Source organism: Pseudophryne corroboree, chromosome 5, assembly GCF_028390025.1.
Source record: "Pseudophryne corroboree isolate aPseCor3 chromosome 5, aPseCor3.hap2, whole genome shotgun sequence".
NCBI classification, from domain to species: Eukaryota; Metazoa; Chordata; class Amphibia; order Anura; family Myobatrachidae; genus Pseudophryne; species Pseudophryne corroboree.
In genome coordinates, this window is record NC_086448.1 from 219,387,978 (window position 1) to 219,408,521 (window position 20,544).

Sequence of the window (20,544 nt, forward strand, 5' to 3'; positions counted from 1 at the left end):
CACTATTTGGTGACAACCTAGTCTTTATTACCAAGGAATTAGGATCCATTACTGTTCTCATATTCCTTAAAAAGTGGCAATGATTGACACTTGTATAAGTAAAGTTTCCTGATAATAATCCAGGTTTATTTTAAAACTGGGATGGTAATCATTCCTACAAGTTTTCTGGTCTAATGTAGGGTTCAGGTTATAATACTGCTGTAGATGTTGGGAGCATTGGTACAAAAGTACAGCCTTGGAATGTTCACAGATCTAGTAACTAATGACAAACATTACGTTTCTGGGACCTGGACTGATTTGTCTTCTCTCATGTATGTTGAGTCTGTATGTTTGGCATTTGCTATATCCTTAAATTCAAGAGTGTCAGTAGAGGCATCTTTCTTTATAAAATTTTCCGTGTTGACACCAACATCGGCAAAGGATGGAAAAGTATGAAATATTGGAGTAGGGGGCACCATATTTCCCATGGCCACCTGTGGCACAATGTCTGGTGTAGATTCCTGCGGTAACATACAGCTGACAATTTTTGGCACTGTTGCACTTGAATGTGATGTAGATGGACTTGAATCTTCTACGTATAATCCACTAGTGTTGATGTTGGACTCATGATTTTCACAAAGTGGTGTTGTGTGAAGCATAGCTGAATGGGGTTCGCCAATCACAGACTGATACATATATAGCGGATACACTCCGCTCTCAATTTCAGCTGGATCCAGCTCTTTTATTGGTGATGGGTCTCGTCGTACCTTCTTAACCGGTGGCTCCGGTTCTGGTGGAGGCTTTGGTTTCTTTTTTTGCTCCTTTTTAAATATTGTAGGGACAGCTTCTTTTTTCATGAATTTTTTTCGGATAACTTGAAATGTATAACAGTTTTCTTCAAAGTGTTGTGAACATATTCGGAAAAGGTCACTTTTCTTGCCATCGTAGACACGCTGTGCAAATTCATCTATGTCGCCGAAGTCTTGGCCAGACTTTTGGATGCTTTGCAACCATTTCTTAATGGTTTCCAAATTTTTGGGGAAAACATGGAGTGTCACATCATCAGATTCATTCAGTTTTCTTCCAGAGTAATATTTGCAATCCTTGATTATGCAGTTTGGCATATTGTATATTAGGGTTCCTGTGTGCAAAAATAATTAAATCTTAATAAAACAAGCTTACAACAGTTCACAAATCTAATCCAAAGCAACCAATGAGATGTCTGCTTTCATAAGACCATCTTAACTAGATGTAAAAGGTGAAATATAATAGGCTGCTCATAATTTCTCTATATTCTTAGCATTTAAGATGGGCCACCTATTCAGTAATCTTGGTCTGCACTGTTCAGCTAGCCTAAATTATTTTAACAATCTTTTCTATCCTATACTGGCTATTTTCATTTGGATATAGTATAACCGTTTAAACCGGGGTCAGATGCAGATGTCAATTAACAGATTTTTCACTTTCTAATCTTTATTTAAACAGTAATATCCAAATTAGCTTGCCTGTATCCAGAATAAATGTCTACAACTGTGCAGCCAAGTGCCAAAGCTCTATCATATAATATCATACAAAGCATATTGCTGTACTGGTAATACTGGTTATGGATTTTAAAGTTATACTTACCAAAATATTTAGTAGATCTTGACTGTATTGGGTTAAGAACTGTGGCAAGGCTAAACCAGCCCAAATTACGTCAAGCCTTATGTAGATTTACTGCAGTAAATAGAAAAATGTATCACATAGGTATGATATACAAAGCAAGACAAAAGACAATTGGAAGCACAAATCTCAGAGTGTTTATCTTTTAGACCAAAGGTTCTCAAACTCGGTCCTCGGGAGCCCACACAGTGCATGTTTTGCAGGTAACCCAGCAGGTGCACAGGTGTATTAATTACTCACTGACACATTTTAAAAGGCCCACAGGTGGAGCTAATTATTTCACTTGCGATTCTGTGAGGAGACCTGCAAAACATGCACTGTGTGGGCCCCCCGAGGACCGAGTTTGAGAACCTCTGTTTTAGACAGATGGGGAAGGGGGGGGGGGGGGGGGGGGGGCTGATGTTTTAAGGGCTGGACCAATATTCAGCCTATCATAAGAACTAGTGCCATTACTGAGGCTGAATATATTGGTTTGACCCTCATGATGCTTACCTTCACTTTAATATAAAGGTCAGGACATTCACAGATCAATCATGATTACACATATAGAATTTCATGTTTTTTTGTGGGTTTTTTTTTGTGCTTAAGGAATAAAGAAAAACCTATGGTATTGTAACCATAGTATCCAGTGGTTTATGCTCACACCATGTAGAAAAAGCATAAAGAGCACTTTTGCTTTATGGTACATTTTTACTAGTGCCATGGCACCAAGTCCTCTAGTGTGAGATCTGCCTAGAAGCATATTAATGTGTTGTGCAAACCACTTCTAATTGGGATTATCCCCATTTACACAGCAAGATGAGCCAAAATATATGCACCACTTCTCTGGAATTCCCTACCTCTCCCCCTCAGACTCTCCACCTCTCTACAATACTTCAAATGGGCTCTCAAGACCCACTTCTTCACCAAACCCAGCCATCTCTCATCCTAACCCTCTGTTCCACGTTCTCTATGTACCCCATCTGTGTCACCCCTGTCTGTCTACCCCTCCCCTTTAGAATGTAAGCTCTCACGAGCAGGGCCCTCTTCCCTCATGTGCTTATCCTTTGTCTTACTTTAATAATATTCAACTGTACCACATCCAGCAGTCTTCTGCCACCTGATACTTATTCCAGTGTCATCTGCTGATGTAACTATGTTTATTTACCCTGTACTTGTCCTATATTGTCATCAACTGTAAATTGCTGTTTTCCTGTTTGATTATTTGTTTACGTACTCTGTAATTGGGCGCCGCGGAACCCTTGTGGCGCCATATAAATAAAGGATAATAATAATAATAATAATAATAACAATAATGATAATACTGGGGAAGAGGAGGGGGGGGTCTAGGATTTACTGAAAAACTGCTGTTAAAAGTAGGGTTCATGCCAATAACTTTTTTTTTTTGTAGTTACTGACCCTATTAATTTCTTCAGTAATTTTAAGCATGCACAGAAAAAAAAAGTCTGATAAAATCTACTGGAAATAAATTTTGGCTATGTGAAAAACTGTAATCCAATGACAACTATCAGTCCGTCTGCTCTATTCTAGCCACACTACTAGGTACTAATGTCATGAGAGAAGTGATCTGACCCCCTCTGCCCGTATGCAAGTTTCTTGCCATAAAAAGCATGTCTATAGTAACAAATAGGGGTCACTTCAAATCAATGGGCGTGAAGTGCACACATCTGCAATATACTGTAGGCTGCACATTACCACCTCTATGGGGTGTGAGGCAAAACTTGCTATGTTGACATGCCTTTCTGGAACAGTCAATCACGACTATCTCACTGAATTAGATTGCCCCATCATAGGCCCTCATTCCGAGTTGTTCGCTCGCTAGCTGCTTTTAGCAGCATTGCACGCACTAGGCCGCCGCCCTCTGGGAGTGTATCTTAGCTTAGCAGAATTGCGAACGAAAGATTAGCAAAACTGCTACTAAATAGTTCTTTGCAGTTTCTGAGTAGCTCCAGACCTACTCACAGATTGCGATCAGCTCAGTCTGTTTAGTTCCTGCTTTGACGTCACAAACACGCCCTGCGTTTGGCCAGCCACTCCCCCGTTTCTTCAGACACTCCCGCGTTTTTCCCTGACACGCCTGCGTTTTTTAGCCAACGCTGTAAAAACACTGAGTTGCCGCCCAGAAAACGTCCCTTTCCTGTCAATCATTTACCGAACAGCAGTGCGACTGAAAAGCGTCGTACGGACACCAGCAAATCTACTAAGCTTTGTGTTAAATAACTTAGCGCATGCGCTCTGCGTACCATGCGCATTTAGCAACAAATCACAGCATAGCGAAAATCGGCAACGAGCGAACAACTCGGAATGACCACCATAGTACGTACACATGTATCTGTCACGCACCAGCATTAGGCACTTTGATCTAATCAATATGATGCCAAGTACAGACATTTATTGTCCTGTATAAAAGCAGTCTCATTGAGATAGAAGGGGAGTGCAGATCAGTACATGTAAACCTTACCACTGTCTAGCAATGTATTGGTAAGGTCAGTGTACAGAATGAAAAGGTTTGTGCTCACAGTGCTTTTGTTGTAGATATAAATGATCTCTGTTTAAAATGGTTCAAGTTGAGTTTGCAATGCAGGGCCGGGTGCCTGGGTGTCACATTTACATCTGCACTGGGAATACAGTACATTTGTAAACTACAATTAATCCCAAGGGTCTCACCCCCAGATTTCAGGTAGTTACCGTGCTGAAATTAATCCATCCATGCTTACAGAGTATCTTCTGAATACTCTGATTTCTTGCTAATTTTTCACTGAGCTCTTGATGATAGTGTAACCAGTTGTATAGCTCTGCAGAGTATGTTAGGGCTATGCAAATAAAAGGTACTATAATTAAGTTTGGAAAATAATCTTTATGTTGGGCCTATGGGTTTATTATAGAGTTTAAATATAGTTCATTGATCAAAATTACAGTGCACTAGTTTTGCAAGGCAATAAGAAAGTGTTTAATTCTGAAACTTTGGAGATGCATTTACTGTATTTCTATATTACAATTATAGGGAAATGATAAATTAGCCAAAATACAAGGCTCAACATTGTGGACAGTACACAGAGCTCCGTGAGGAGGCTGTGACTAGGGTTACCACCTCATCCCTTTAATTCTGGACACATATTAATTACACAGGTTCTGTGGCTGGCTGACTTCATTTCACCTGGTTTTAATCAGCCACAGAACCTGTGTAATTAATGTGTGTCCAGAATTAAAGGGATGAGGTGGTAACCCTAGCTGTGACTGATGCTAGCTATGAATGCTACAGAACCACAAGTGTGGCTGAGTCCCTAAAATAGGGGTTAAGGAAATTACTTATGCTCTCATACCCAAGTAAAAACCTGTACTCACGCTGGACTTTTGTTTTGCTGTCTTTTTAATGTGAATACAAAGACCTTTCTTTCTTTTGATTTATTTCTAACACGCTTTCCCTATTAAAAGCAAAAACTGAGTTTAGCTGAAACATTAAGACAAACAAAGATAAACAAATGTATTTAATGACTTTCCTTCCTAGATTAGTCACAGATCCCTTTCTCAAATAGAGCTTTTCCTCCTTTCCCATATCCTATTGCAGTACAATGTCGCCCAGCAGAGCATTTCCCTTGTAGGATCACCTCTTAGATTCCCCTCCATCCCCTTGTAATGTAGACACCTCTCTGTCTCCTTTGTGGGAAGCTGCCTTACAGAAGCGATTTCTCCATGCAAGTGCTCTGCCTCTTCCTGCATGCAGGACAGTCCCTCCCACACCACATGCTGCGTTTTTCAAAAGAGGAGGAGGCGGTGGGAGGAAGGGAGGGATGCAGTCCCTGTATAATTTCCATCCCCCTTACCCATCATAGTGCATCAGGCTGTTCATAGGGAATGAGGAGGGATATTTAAATAGCAGCAGCAGCATTCAGTGCCAGCTTCAGATCCATGTCCATGGTGACCGGGTGACACCTCACTATATTATCTCCTATATAATCGCCCTGTAACTCTGTGCCTGGCCCTCTAACGCTGGGTGGAGTCACAGGGCTGGCCGCAGTCACAGAGCCCGCCCACCACACGTGTAGCAAGTCTCTGCTCTGAGTGCTGCTGCCTGTCCATCTCCCCCCTCTGCCATCAGCCAATCCGACTCCCTCTGTCCGCGGCTCCAGCCGAACAACAGCTGCCAGCATACACACTTATGAGGGACGAGTGGCGCAGGAGAAGACTTTCATAGCCCTCCCTGCGCCGCGCACACAGACCCGCCGCTTCCTCCACGCACGGCGACAGGGGGTCAGAGGGTCCCCGGTGATGAAGTACACACAATATAGGGCTGCAGCACCTACACTCTTATGACATTTTTACACTTATCGCCTGTCCGCCCGCCATCCCGCCTTAGCCTGTCACTGGGTTCAGCCTGGTCGCGCCGCTGCGCCTGCCCTTCCCACCGGAACTGCCGCAGATGCCGTGGGAAGGGCAGGACACCAAACCTTTGCCCCAGCCTTCTTGCCGGCGCCGAATCCAGGGATAGTGTCAGTGGCGTCAGAAGGGAGGGACCCGCACCAAGGTGTCAGCTCTTCTGCTGTGACAGGAGCCGAGTGCTGCAGTGATATAAACTCCTGCAGCACTCGCCTCCTGTCACAGAGAAGAGCCGGCACACACACACTCCAGTCTCCGGGGGCTGCCAGCATCTTCAGGCAAGCTGGAAACACCCCCGGAGCGAGAGAGAACATACCCGCGAGGCCACGCCCCTTTCACAGCAGGCCACACACCCTTTTCGGCCGCGGGGGGTGGGGGGGGGTGAGAGATGTGTGTAATAGTAATACTGACTGCGCTCCGACACCCGGTGACGCCTCTGGACACTGTACTGTTTACCAGACTGCAGCAGCCGCACACAGCCTCCGGCCATCCTAACCACTGATTCTATGTCTGGTCGGCACTTTACACAAGTCTCCCCTTCTGGTGTCCACCCCCTCCACTACTTTCCCCCCTCTCTTCATCAGCTTCCTCACTGGGGACCCTCCCTGCCTCCCCGCGTCTCTGTATCCCCTCCCTGCCTCCCCGCGTCTCTCTATCCCCTCCCTGCCGCCCGCGTCTCTCTATCACCTCCCTGCCTCCCCGCGTCTCGCTATCACCTCCCTGCCGCCCGCGTCTCGCTATCACCTCCCTGCCGCCCGCGTCTCTGTATCCCCTACCTACCGCCCGCGTCTCTATCCCCTCCCTACCGCCCGCGTCTCTCTATCCCCTCCCTACCGCCCGCGTCTCTCTATCCCCTCCCTGCCGCCCCGCATCTCTGTATCCCCTCCCTACCGCCCCGCGTCTCTGTATCCCCTCCCTGCCACCCCGCGTCTTTCTATCCCCTCCCTGCCGCCCCGCGTCTCTCTATCCCCTCCCTGCCGCCCCGCGTCTCTGTATCCCCTCCCTACCGCCCCGTGTCTCTGTATCCCCTCCCTACCGCCCCGTGTCTCCGTATCGCCTCCCTACCGCCCGCGTCTCTGTATCCCCTCCCTACCGCCCTGCATCTCTGTATCCCCTCCCTGCCGCCCTGCGTCTCTGTATCCCCTCCCTACCGCCCGCGTCTCTCTATCCCCTCCCTGCTGCCCCGCCTCTCTATCCCCTTCCTGCCGCCCCGCGTCTCTCTATCCCCTCCCTACCGCCCCGCATCTCTCTATCCCCTCACTACCGCCCGCGTCTCTCTATCCCCTCCCTGCCTCCCCGCGTCTCGCTATCACCTCCCTGCCGCCCGCGTCTCGCTATCACCTCCCTGCCGCCCGCGTCTCTGTATCCCCTACCTACCGCCCGCGTCTCTATCCCCTCCCTACCGCCCGCGTCTCTCTATCCCCTCCCTACCGCCCGCGTCTCTCTATCCCCTCCCTGCCGCCCCGCATCTCTGTATCCCCTCCCTACCGCCCCGCGTCTCTGTATCCCCTCCCTGCCACCCCGCGTCTTTCTATCCCCTCCCTGCCGCCCCGCGTCTCTCTATCCCCTCCCTGCCGCCCCGCGTCTCTGTATCCCCTCCCTACCGCCCCGTGTCTCTGTATCCCCTCCCTACCGCCCCGTGTCTCCGTATCGCCTCCCTACCGCCCGCGTCTCTGTATCCCCTCCCTACCGCCCTGCATCTCTGTATCCCCTCCCTGCCGCCCTGCGTCTCTGTATCCCCTCCCTACCGCCCGCGTCTCTCTATCCCCTCCCTGCCGCCCCGCCTCTCTATCCCCTTCCTGCCGCCCCGCGTCTCTCTATCCCCTCCCTACCGCCCCGCATCTCTCTATCCCCTCACTACCGCCCGCGTCTCTCTATCCCCTCCCTACCGCCCGCGTCTCTCTATCCCCTCCCTACCGCCCGCGTCTCTCTATTCCCTCTCTGCTGCCCCGCATCTCTGTATCCCCTCCCTGCCGCCCCGCGTCTCTCTATCCCCTCCCTGCCACCCCGCGTCTTTCTATCCCCTCCCTGCCGCCCCGCATCTCTCTATCACCTCCCTATTGCCCCGCATCTCTGTATCTCCTCCCTACATCTCTGTATCCCCTACTTACCGCCCCACATCTCTGTATCCCCTCCCTACCGCCCCGCGTCTTTCTATCCCCTCCCTGCCGCCCCGCATCTCTGTATACCCTCCCAGCCACTCCACGTCTCTCTATCCCCTCCCTGCCGCCCACGTCTCTCTATCCCCTCTCTGCCGCCCCGCGTCTCTCTATCCCCTTCCTACCTGTATCCCCACCCTACCGCCCCGCTTCTCTCTATCCCCTCCCGACCGTGTCTCTCTATTCCCTCCCTTCCGCCCCGCGTCTCTGTATCACCCCTACCGCCCCGCATCTGTGTCCCCTCTCTACTGCCCTGCATCTCTGTGTGCCCTCCCTACCGCCCCGCGTCTGTGTGCCCTCCCTACCGCCCCGCATCTCTGTGTCCCCTCCCTACCGCCCCACGTCTCTGTATCCCCTCCCTACCGCCCTGCATCTGTGTCCCCTCCCTACCGCCCTTCGTCTGTGTGCCCTCCCTACTGCCCTGCGTCTCTGTGTGCCCTCCCTACCGCCCTGCATCTCTGTGTCCCCTCTCTACTGCCCCACGTCTCTGTATCCCTTTCCTACCCCACTGTGTCCCATACAGGGTCCATACCACCGGCTCCTGGATACCTCCCTGACAAACCATCACCAGGAGTACAGGAGCCATAACCCCCTGCGGTGCCCCCCGTAGTTACTGGTATATCGGTGATGCTCCGCTCTGCCGCCTCCTCCCTATCCCTCGCACAGCAAGCGCAGGGCGCAAGCCCAGCACCGAGCACATGACCGCGCTGCCCAAGGCCATTGGCCTTGGGAGCAGTTCCAGGCTCCGCCCCCTCCTCCTACCGCACTTGAGGGCGGTGCGCACATAGCGCATGCAGAGGGGACTGGTGCACCTGAGGCCGCGTGGAGGGCTCGCGTGCACAACATGTCCGCGTTGCTACACCTGAAGGATGGTACGGTGTAGAGAGAGGACACAGCTGCCCCTGTTCCTCATTGTACCAGCACTCCCCTCTGTGTCTAATGACACCATATACCTCTTCATGCGGGTATGTCTATACCACATACATCCTTATCCGTGTCCTATATATTGTTACACATACAATCACATAGTTATAGGTCCCGCACCCCCCCCCCCCCCCACACACACACACACCTGCATCCACCCCTCCACCCGCAGCATCTACATACTCCCTGCCTCATCCGCGGTCCCCCCCGCACCCGCTACATTCTGTACATCGTGCCCTGCAGGCACTGTTCACGCCGTCGCAAGGGCCTACACCCCCTTCACCATCGGACGCCTTTTCGTTGTGCAATATTTAACCACTAACAAACCTAGGAAGGCAGGTAATACTCTATATAATACAAATATTTAACCCCAGCAAGGCGTACAGGGGTTAAGGGGGCATATCCCCTTCCTCCGAAACGTAACACTTAGTAAAAACAGCATCCCTGCTCGGATGCCTTTTCACTACCTGTACAAGTCTTTGAGTGCCGCCTTGATCCTGTCTGCATGTCTATGTGGGTTTGTCCCACAGGGAAGGCACCTTAGCAGGTTAATTATCACTGGAGTGCCGGAGATTTTATATATATATATATATATATATATATATATATACACACACATATACACATACACAGTATACAGAGCCTTTGGAAGTCAAATACACACAGACCAGAAAAAGAGGCATTCTGCTAATTATTATTATTACAGGTTGAGTATCCCATATCCAAATATTCTGAAATACGGAATATTCCGAAATACGGACTTTTTTGAGTGAGAGTGACATAGTGAAACCTTTGTTTTTTGATGGCTCAATGTACACAAACTTTGTTTAATACACAAAGTTATTAAAAATATTGTATTAAATGACCTTCAGGCTGTGTGTATAAGGTGTATATGAAACATAAATGAATTGTGTGAATGTAGACACACTTTGTTTAATGCACAAAGTTATAAAAAATATTGGCTAAAATGACCTTCAGGCTGTTTGTATGAGGTGTATATGTAACATAGATACATTCTGTGCTTAGATTTAGGTCCCATCACCATGATTTCTCATTATGGTATGCAATTATTCCAAAATACGGAAAAATCCCATATCCAAAATACCTCTGGTCCCAAGCATTTTGGATAAGGGAGACTCAACCTGTATTAGAGAGATGGGAGGATTTTGATCTGCAAGATAAACTTTCTTTACTAAACCATGCACAGCTTTTATACACACACTGGACAAGAATAGGTAATACACACTTACTTTATATACTGATCTACCCCCTTCCCAGAAATAATACATATATTTATATAGTCAGCTCTTTGGGAGGTAGGAGATGTATCCTATTACAACCATATTGATTAAAGAGTTTGTCCACCCAATTTTAGTAATTGTGTGATGCGGACATCCTAATATACTTACATAACTGGCTGCTTTCCACTGATTACTTGGTGCCCAGCCAGGTGTAGGCTGCTGAGCTTGCCAGGCAGATGCAGTCCTGGCAACCCGATGAAAATGTGAATAATAAATACAGGCTGCCCCCTGTAATGACATGGGGATGGTCCATAATTAGGTCTTGTGGCACAGTCATGCTTGTACTGCACATGAATTAGGGACCTGCTGCCTTTAAATATAAGTGGGTAACAATATTTTTACAATTGTAAATCAGTGATTATCAATCACTTACGCTGACAGGGTAGTGTACCACAAAAATCTGGGGGACCAGAAAAGTCAAAGCATTCTGTATATATGCGATGGATTATATATGAACTATATTTTAATTGTAAATGTTTCCTTCAACCTTGATTTTCAATTACAACTATTTAATTGGGTTTGTGGTTAAGGTGGACAATCCCTTGAATTATACTATATCAATGATAAGCAGCAGGGAGCTAGCACAGGGGTTTCCAAACTTTTTTGAATTGCGACACCCTAGACTATCAGAATTTTTTTTCATTGCATCCCTTGGCCAAAGTTTCTTATTGGGAAATAAAAAATAAATAAATTGTGTTCATATGTCATACTTTGGTTTAATTATGTGGTGAGGAACAAGATTTACTTCTGTTTGCCCACAGATTTTATGACTGGCAGACACGAGCGCTAGTTTTGCCTATTACATTGACCATAAATAATTTGAATTGGTTTTCTATCACCAACCTAAAGCGCCTTGAGTCCTGTTGGAGAAAGAGCACTATATAAATAAAATTATTATTATTATTAATTATTAACCTGAGGCAGCCCTGCAAGGGTCCTGAGGCAGGCCAGGGCGCCACGGCACACAATTTGAGAACCACTGGGCTAGCATATCATTTGTTTTATCTATGTAAAACGTACCATTCTGAAAATGTAAACAGACTTGACAGCATCACCAGCACTTGACTTGCCAGTATATAGTGTATTATTTGCCTGGGTTTTGATAGTTGTGTAAATAAAATAAATCTATGACAAACTGGCATCACCGAATAGCCACCCTTTCTTTGCCAGCTCTTTAGATTACAATTACAAAATGTATACAAATGCAGAATAGACATATTTTTGTCCAGTATTTACAGGTATAGGAATCCCTATCTTCTAATGTTGTAAAAGTTATTTTGGTCAGACCTTGTTGCCTATGTTGTGTTTCTGTGAGCGGTAGCCTTCATCCACTAATGCTTGGGCACCTGCAAAGAGCTGTATAGAAAAGCATCCCCATTTTTTACATTATTCTGTACTGATTTATCAGACCTACGTCTAATCCCTCATGTCAGCCTGTCATTAGTTGGTGCCATCCATCCTTCTCAGCCCTTTATATGATCTCATCTGCGACATACACAGGAGAAGCGGGAAGCGCTGCCTTCAAAATCTCTGGTCATTGGTTGCCTTGCACTTTTCATAGCTTCCTCCACTGCTATCTACCCCTCCTAGTAACATGCTGTGGACACTACAAAGTGCCTGTGTTTGCATGATGCAGTGGAAGCCAGATTTACTCTTATGTTAATGTGGGTTTCCATAGGGTTACTGCAAGGATCTGTGCTGCAACTTTCATGATTAGTATTGGCACTTGTAGCAGTCCCATGCTAGGCTTCAGTGATCTGTATGAAACAGTCTTCCCTTCTCCATACGCATGACTCAGAATAACACTGTTACATGCCCACAAGATGGAGCTTCTCAGTGCCATTGTATTGTCACCGCCCAGTTCCTGCCATGAAACGCCCATTTGTGCAGAGAGATATGCATGTGCTGCGTGCTAACACTTGTCCGTGAAAAGGATGCATTCAATTCAGAATGAGTCCTATAATCTGGATAATAACATGCTCTGGACACTGCTAAACACAATCTTTCATCTTGGGTTTCCAACCCAAACTACACTTTTTTATCTTCTCAACCCTCGCACATCAATGCCTCCTACCAATTTCACTGACCAAGATTTTGTGTTCTACTTCAAGGACAATCTTCGGAAATGTCCATATAAAATGATTCCCTCTTCCCGGAGCTACAGTCATCTCTTTGATTCCACAGATGAAGAGGTCATTTATTGTTTTTTTCCTTAAAACATATTGCTGCTTTCCAATCTCTCAGGTCTCATGCACCACCAAGCTTCCCAAGAAGCTTGTGTACACCTGTCTCATCTGCTTCTTTTCCACACAATCTGTTGGACCTTCTTCTGTCTGTCTTTTGTTCCCACGTCTTCAGAGACTGCACTGATAAAGGTGGACAATGATTTAATCACTGCTGAATAGGAAGGTCATTAAATTTATAATTTCTAATGCATTTGATCTTGACCAATTTACTTCCTATGCAAATGCTGCATTCCCTAGATCTTCTGGACCCTGTCCCATCCTAGTTCTTATCCCATCTATCAAACTACTCTTTAAAGGTTTGTTTCTATACAACTATGGCCTGTCTGCTGTCACAGTCAGAATACCGGAATAGTGTTCACCCAGGATTCCGCGCGTGGAGGACGCAAGGGTGCCGGGCATGTACGTGTGAACCCGAAAAGGGGGAGCAGCCCTGACAGCATCACTGTTGGAGATGATCCAGCCCCCTTGGATGTCACGAATGGGGGCATGCCTCAGTTGTGGTGTCACTGATGGGGGCACTTTCCCCATGCTGTCCATTTAATGTGAATAGATGGTGTGTGCACAGCATCTATTAATGCGGCGGCAGGCTGTTTTGGCAAAGCGCTGCAAAAGGGGTATGGCACATTTTGCCCTTTAAAAACCGGGCAGGGCACGGCGTCCTGCTAAAACAGCCTAGCGTTAAGACTTCCAGAAGGTCAGTCCTAGGAGCTTTGCTCTTCTCTATTTATTCCATAAGAAGCTCCTTTCTGGAAACCTACATTTATTCCCTTGCTGTATTCAAACAACTTACGTGGACCCAAGAGCAACACTGGTGTGCCTGGATCATATTGTCCAGCAAACATTTTTCCACATTACAATATTCCTGGACCAATATGCAAGCTGTGTATATATACACATAACATGAGGGCCTACCCACCTCTGCTCCTTTTTTATTACGGTGTAAAACACTGCAGCCTATACAGCGCTGAAAATACATGTTAATAACTAAATTAATATACAACTACTTGCACCTTTCATCACTTAACGGATGATTTTTCCCTTCAAAACCGTTCATAACATTCTTATTTTTTATTTATTTAATATAGTTTAAAAAGTTTTTTTTTTTATATTATATTATGCAAATCTGCAGAACGGATCTCTTCGTCAAAAACTGGGGGACACAGTGGGGCGGCATGGTTGCATGTGATCTGACCATGCCAGTTAAGTGGTTAAGTAGCTTTTAAACCTGTCTTATGTACTCCATAAAGACATAGCGTACACTAATCTGTTACTTGTTTTTATTTATTTCTTCTTTGCTGATCCTTTGTAAGGGGAGGTGGAAAAAATAGGAAAAAAAGTGACTGTTGGATTAGGGGTATCTGAGGACAATGACGTTTGGTATACTGTGCAACAACTTTACCTGAATATTTTCATGTTCTTTATCTTTATAAATTAGGATAGCGAGTATGACCATTGTACAAAGGCTGAATGTATAGATGGGTCCACCGTTATCTTGACTAGTTTACTGTGTCTAGTCACAACATGATTTATTAGCATAAACCCTTCATCTATTGTTCTCAGCTGCAATACAATACAGCGAACAATACAGCAGGGGATTAAGGCCCTCATTCCGAGTTGTTCGCTCGCAAGCTGCTTTTAGCAGATTTACTCACGCTAAGCCGCCGCCTACTGGGAGTGAATCTTAGCTTCTTAAAATTGCGAACGACGTATTCGCAATATTGCGAATACACCTCTCTTAGCAGTTTCTGAGTAGCTCCAGACTTACTCGGCATCTGCGATCAGTTCAGTGCTTGTCGTTCCTGGTTTGACGTCACAAACACACCCAGCGTTCGCCCAGACACTCCTCCGTTTCTCCAGCCACTCCCGCGTTTTTCCCAGAAACGGCTGCGTTTTTTCACACACTCCCATAAAACGGCCTGTTTCCGCCCAGTAACACCCACTTCCTGTCAATCACACTACGATCACCAGAACGATGAAAAAGTCGTGAGTAAAATTCCTAACTGCATAGCAAATTTACTTGGCGCAGTCGCACTGCGGACATTGCGCATGCGCACTAAGCGGAAATTCGCTGCGATGCGAAAAAAATTACCGAGCGAACAACTCGGAATGACCACCTAAATCCTTACAGCAGGGGATTAAGTCAGACTGGCCATTCTCAGTTAATCCTATTAAAGGTCAAGATAAATGTGGACTCATCTGTATAATACATCTGCCTCCAGCAATGTGTGTGAAATCTCAGGATGTGTTTTTCAGACCAGACCATGGGGGTCATTCCGAGTTGACTGCTAGCTGAAAATGGTCGATGCGCAGCGATGAAGCAAAAAAAAAACGGCACTTCTGCGCATGCGGAGCAATGCGCACGCTCAACGTACTTTCACAACGAACGATGTAGTTTATCACAATGTCTAGCTAAGCTTTTCAGTCGCACTGCTGGCCGCAGAGTGATTGACATGAAGTGGGCTTTTCTGGGAGTGTTCGAATAAACGCAGGCGAGCCAGAAAAAAACGCAGGTGTGGCTGGGCGAACGCAGGGCGTGTTCGTGACGTCAAAACAGGAACTGAACAGTCTGAAGTCATCGCAAGCGCTGAGTAGGTCTGAAGCTACTCTGAAACTGCACAAAATTATTAAGTAGCCGCTGTGCGATCTTTTCGTTCGCACTTCTGCTAAGCTAACATACACTCCCAGTGGGAGTTGGCTTAGCGTTTGCATGGCTGCTAAAAACAGCTAGGGAGCGATCAACTCGGAATGACCCCCATGTTTTCTCTATAGCCTCTTAAAAATGATCTGGGGTATCTTGTGCTGAAGAAGTTACTATTCACTAATAAATCTATATGATACAGGGGTATAAATTGTAAGGGTGAGAATGATCTGTGTACAATCCTGTCAGGTTGGGATTGAAATGCCGGCGAACAGGATGCCGGCGGTCAGAATACCGACCGCTGGATCTCGTCATTGAGAATCCCGCTGCCTAACTCTAATCCTCCCCAGTGGTGCCTAACCCTAACCCCTGCCCCCCCCACAGCCTAACTCTAACCCTTTCCCGGGGGTGCTTAAACCTAACCCTTCACGGGGGTGCCAAAACCTACATCCACCCCCCTCCCCACAGCCTAAACCTAGCCGGTGGCCTGGAAGTGTTTCGTTCAGGATCCCGGGTGTCAGGATGCCTTTGCAGGGATTGTGATCCCAGTCAGGATGCCGGCATTCCAAGCTGTGTTGGGATTCCAACGTTGGTATTTCGACTGCTGGGATCCCGACCGGATCCTGGTACATCACCTGCCTCTGTGGGTATCCGGTTTATAGAACAACACTAAAAAAAAAATCTACAGTCAATACGTCGACCACTAATGGTCTGCGTGGTCAAAAGGTAGAGATGTAAAAGGTACAGTTCAAAATGTCAAAGGGGTCAAAAGGTCGACACAAGTTTTGTTTTCCCCCCAAAATTTTTTTTCAGACTTTACCATCCAAGTGGACTACGATTGAGAATAGTAACCTGTGCCAAGTTTGCATGGTGGCATTGCCGGGGATTGGTGCTAAAAATCCGGACAGATCCGGGATGTTTTTGGGGCGACCACATGACATCACATGCGGCCTCTGCGAAGGGAAACCTGGCCGCATTTTGCCTGCCTTTGCATCCAGGCTGCGCGGGCAGTTGTTGGCCCTAGTTGCTGCGATCGCAATCTAATTGCGATGCAATTAGATTTTTAACGCAGCACTCGGCGGCACTTACAATGATGCCTTGCCCTGTGCTGGGTGGACCCCAGCATACATACTGAATAAGGTCCTCCGTATGTACGAATAAATGGAACACCCGATTCTGTATGTTTAGGTGTGTACACACAGTGAGATCCTTGCTATGCCCGATTTTCACTTTGCGATTTCCCTTGAACTCCGCGGAGCCCAGCACCACCGATTCTGACTAACTTTTCTTGAGATATGGACTATGTGTGCTTACGATTTTGGCTTATGTGAGATTTTGGCTTATGTGAGATGAACTAGATAGTACACCGATCTAGCAAGGATTGACTTGCCTGCACAGTCTATCTTTTCTTGCGATACCGACCTGGTGGGACCGCGCATCGGGATCGAATCGGGATCGCAAGTGGCATAACACCTTGCGATATGCACTAACTGTTCTTGCGATTTTCACTATATAGTCAAAATCGAAAGAAAATATCTCACCGTGTGTACATACCATTAGAGTATGTATTCACGCAACATCCCTTACACAGTGCATATGCAACATCCTTGACTCAATGCATGTATATATTAAACACTTCTGACTCAGTATGTATGTATGTAACACCTCTCAGTATGTCTGTAATATGTGTGTAATACTGTATATAGGTTCAAGTTCAGCGCATTGGACTCCCGAGTTAGCATAACTAAACTAACCTGCTTCGGATCATTAAAATGTGTACGCTCGCGGGTTTGGTCCACTTGCCATAGGTTACTATTCCCAATAGATGTCCACGTGGATAGTAGTAGTGTCTGGGGCAGTTTAGTTCTATATAAAAAAGGCTCAAAAGTCAGCACATCGATGCAAAGTAATTGTATTAATGACTCCTCTCCATAGAAAGTGCAGCCTGTGCATAGCCACATGATAAGGTGCATGCAAACAGCAGCACATAGGAAGCTGGAGAAGATTACTAATTAGCAGCATAAAGTGACAGTGTCAGGGTAATAATAGCATGGGCCCAAATGCCAGTGATCCTGTCCTGAGGGTCACAGCTTGCTCTGTATAACATCCCATGTATGTATATACAGGATGTAACATCCCTGACACTGGCAGCCACAGAAGCGATGGACCAGCAGCTGCTGCAGGCACACGAGCAGCAGAGCGATCACCCGGTGCCTGCCCCCGCCCATGACATCTGGCTCACTCTGTCCCATACATGATGTGTTACATACCCGGGAGCGTTTCCGCAGCACGGCCTGGCAGCAGCGGGGACATGGTGGGGGCACATCACCATCCTCATCATCTCCTCACGTGACTGCTCATATTCTGGTCACATGACGGGCGTGGGGCAGGCACAGATAAAGAGGGGGCGTTCGTCCCTTCCACACAAACTGTCTCTGAAGTCCTGCTCCCTCCTCCCCTCCTGGCTCAGCTGGCTGTCAGCTTTTGTCAGTGGTGCTGAGCCGAGCTCCCATACGCAGCATCTCACATCAGCTGCCCCTTCCCCCCCACTCACCCCTGTGGCCTGTATGACAGTTAATCAACAGAGGGGCAGATGTATTAACCTGTAGAAGGCATAAGGAAGTGATAAACCAGTGATATGTGCACGGTGATAAAGGCACCAGCCAATCAGATCCTAACGGTTAATTTACATATTGGATCTGATTGGCTGGTGCCTTTATCACCTTGCACATATCACTGGTTTATCACTTCCTTATGCCTTCTCCAGGTTAATACATCTGCCTCACAGTTTGTTAAGTAAGACTGCTTTCATCTCCCCAGCGTCTCCACGGTGCTAATAACAGGGAGCTAGGAAGTGGCTGTGTGTTGGGGGAGTGACTACAGCTACATGACAGGCTGGTGGGCTAATAGAAACAGTATAGTGTTGGGTGGAAACTGTTCTGTGTACACTGTACAGAGGAAGCAGGAAGGAACTGTGCGTTCCACTTCTGTCTGACCTGTGTTCCACTCGACTTTGCTGCAATCCTGCACCCAGGGACCAGGCAGCCAGTACGAGATCTTATTTCTACATTCCCTTGGCAGGTTATTACAGGTTTAGGGGGGTATTCAATGCATGTCGGATCCTCTCTGACAGTGCATTATTCAATTCTCGGGCAGTTCCGACAGGTTTTGCCTGTTATCGACAATGCTGATCCAACTTTTTTTTTAAAGTCGGATCAGCATTGTCGAAAACGGGCAAAAATCCGGAAATGTCGGAATTGGTCGCGAATTGGACAAAACCTGTGGATCTGCGGCTAATCCGCCGATCCACGTGGTTTTCGACAAGTGCCGGTTTTTCAGACGGTCAGAAAAACGGCACTTGCATTGAATAGGTTTAATGCAAATTCAACCTATTCCTGTCGAAAAGTGGCGGTATTTCCGACTATCGGAAATAACGGCATTAATTGAATAAACCCCTATGTCTCCCATGTGTACAACACAATAGAACAAACGGTGTCTGTAATAGGTGCACTTATATGTTTTAAAACATACCTTGTATTTCATAATATTAAAAATGACATATCACATCCTGTCAGTGAAATACTAAAATTATAGAGATATGCATGTAAAAGTACAGTAAGAAAGTGTGTATAAAAACACTATACAAAAAACCTGTGTGTGCTTACTTGTCCTCTACTTGGTTAGTTTCTCATAAATAACACCGTACTTATTATGTGAGGTATCAACTTGGATTTGTCCTCACAGTATAATTAACCACCTACAAGGTGGCCCTGCTGTAGTCTCACAAATGTGTATTAGTTACAACAGTCTTCAAGTGCCTGTATAATATTGGTCCTATAATGTGCACCAGTGTATATATCAGTTTATATATTCCTTGATTATAAACAGGGCTGTTTCTAGCCAATTTGGCTCCCAGTGCGTGATTTAAAAATGCCCCCCTCCACCACTTAACATAACCAAAAAATGTCCCGTCCCCCCCATAGATGGGTGTGGTCTCTGTAAAATGGGCGTGGCCTCATCTGAAAAGACTACCTTACAACCCAGTTTCTCTGACGTCCTAGTGGATGCTGGGAACTCCGTAAGGACCATGGGGGGAATAGACGGGCTCCGCAGGAGACTGGGCACTCTAAAAGAAAGATTAGGTACTATCTGGTGTGCTCTGGCTCCTCCCACTATGACCCTCCTCCAGACCTCAGTTAGATTTCTGTGCCCGGCCGATTTCTGTGCCCGGCCGAGCTGGATGCACACTCTCCTGAGCTTCTAGAAAGAAAGTATATTTTAGGTTTTTTATTTTACAGTGAGACCTGCTGGCAACAGGTTCACTGCATCGAGGGACTAAGGGGAGAAGAAGCGAACCTACCTGCTTGCAGCTAGCTTGGGCTTCTTAGGCTACTGGACACCATTAGCTCCAGAGGGATCGACCGCATGGAACTGGCCTTGGTGTTCGTTCCCGGAGCCGCGCCGCCGTCCCCCTTACAGAGCCAGAAGCAAGAAGAGGTCCGGAAAATCGGCGGCAGAAGACATCAGTCTTCACCAAGGTAGCGCACAGCACTGCAGCTGTGCGCCATTGCTCCTCATGCACACTTCACACTCCGGTCACTGAGGGTGCAGGGCGCTGGGGGGGGGCGCCCTGAGCAGCAATAAAAACACCTTGGCTGGCAAATATATCACAATATATAGCCCCAGAGGCTATATATGTGATAAATACCCCTGCCAGAATCCATAAAAAAGCGGGAGAAAAGTCAGCGAAAAAGGGGCGGAGCCATCTCCTTCAGCACACTGGCGCCATTTTCTCTTCACAGTGCAGCTGGAAGACAGCTCCCCAGGCTCTCCCCTGTAGTTTTCAGGCTCAAAGGGTTAAAAAGAGAGGGGGGGCACTAAATTTAGGCGCAATATTGTATATACAAGCAGCTATTGGGAAAAATTCACTCAATATAGTGTTAATCCCTAAATTATATAGCGCTCTGGTGTGTGCTGGCATACTCTCTCTCTGTCTCCCCAAAGGGCTGTGTGGGGTCCTGTCCTCAGTCAGAGCATTCCCTGTGTGTGTGCGGTGTGTCGGTACGGCTGTGTCGACACGTTTGATGAGGAGGCTTATGTGGTGGCAGAGCAGATGCCGATAAATGTGATGTCGCCCCCTGTGGGGCCGACACCAGAGTGGATGGATAGGTGGAAGGTATAAACCGACAGTGTCAACTCCTTACATAAAAGGCTGGATGACGTAACAGCTGTGGGACAGCCGGCTTCTCAGCCCGCGC

The 20,544-nt window shown here is 46.9% G+C and overlaps 2 protein-coding genes across 10 annotated transcripts in view; one reads left to right on the forward strand and one right to left on the reverse strand.

Annotated features, from left to right (window-relative positions):
• Nucleotides 1-20,544, forward strand: part of CCNY (cyclin Y) — a 405,388-nt gene that overhangs the window by 229,211 nt on the left and 155,633 nt on the right. The window lies entirely within an intron of this gene.
• On the reverse strand, nt 105-17,758 carry LOC134927533 (uncharacterized). Of its 9 annotated transcripts, none has more exons than XM_063922139.1 (5): nt 17,557-17,758; nt 12,490-12,763; nt 10,511-10,630; nt 1,606-1,695; nt 105-1,120 (listed from the first exon to the last, which is right to left on the reverse strand). In XM_063922139.1, the coding sequence occupies exon 5, from the start codon at nt 1,101-1,103 to the stop codon at nt 273-275; it is 831 nt and encodes a 276-aa protein (XP_063778209.1). In that variant the 5' UTR covers nt 1,104-1,120; nt 1,606-1,695; nt 10,511-10,630; nt 12,490-12,763; nt 17,557-17,758; the 3' UTR covers nt 105-272. The 9 variants fall into 9 exon arrangements, with proteins under 9 accessions (XP_063778209.1, XP_063778207.1, XP_063778211.1 ...); XM_063922137.1 differs by lacking the exon at nt 10,511-10,630 and adding an exon at nt 15,922-15,955; XM_063922141.1 differs by lacking the exon at nt 12,490-12,763.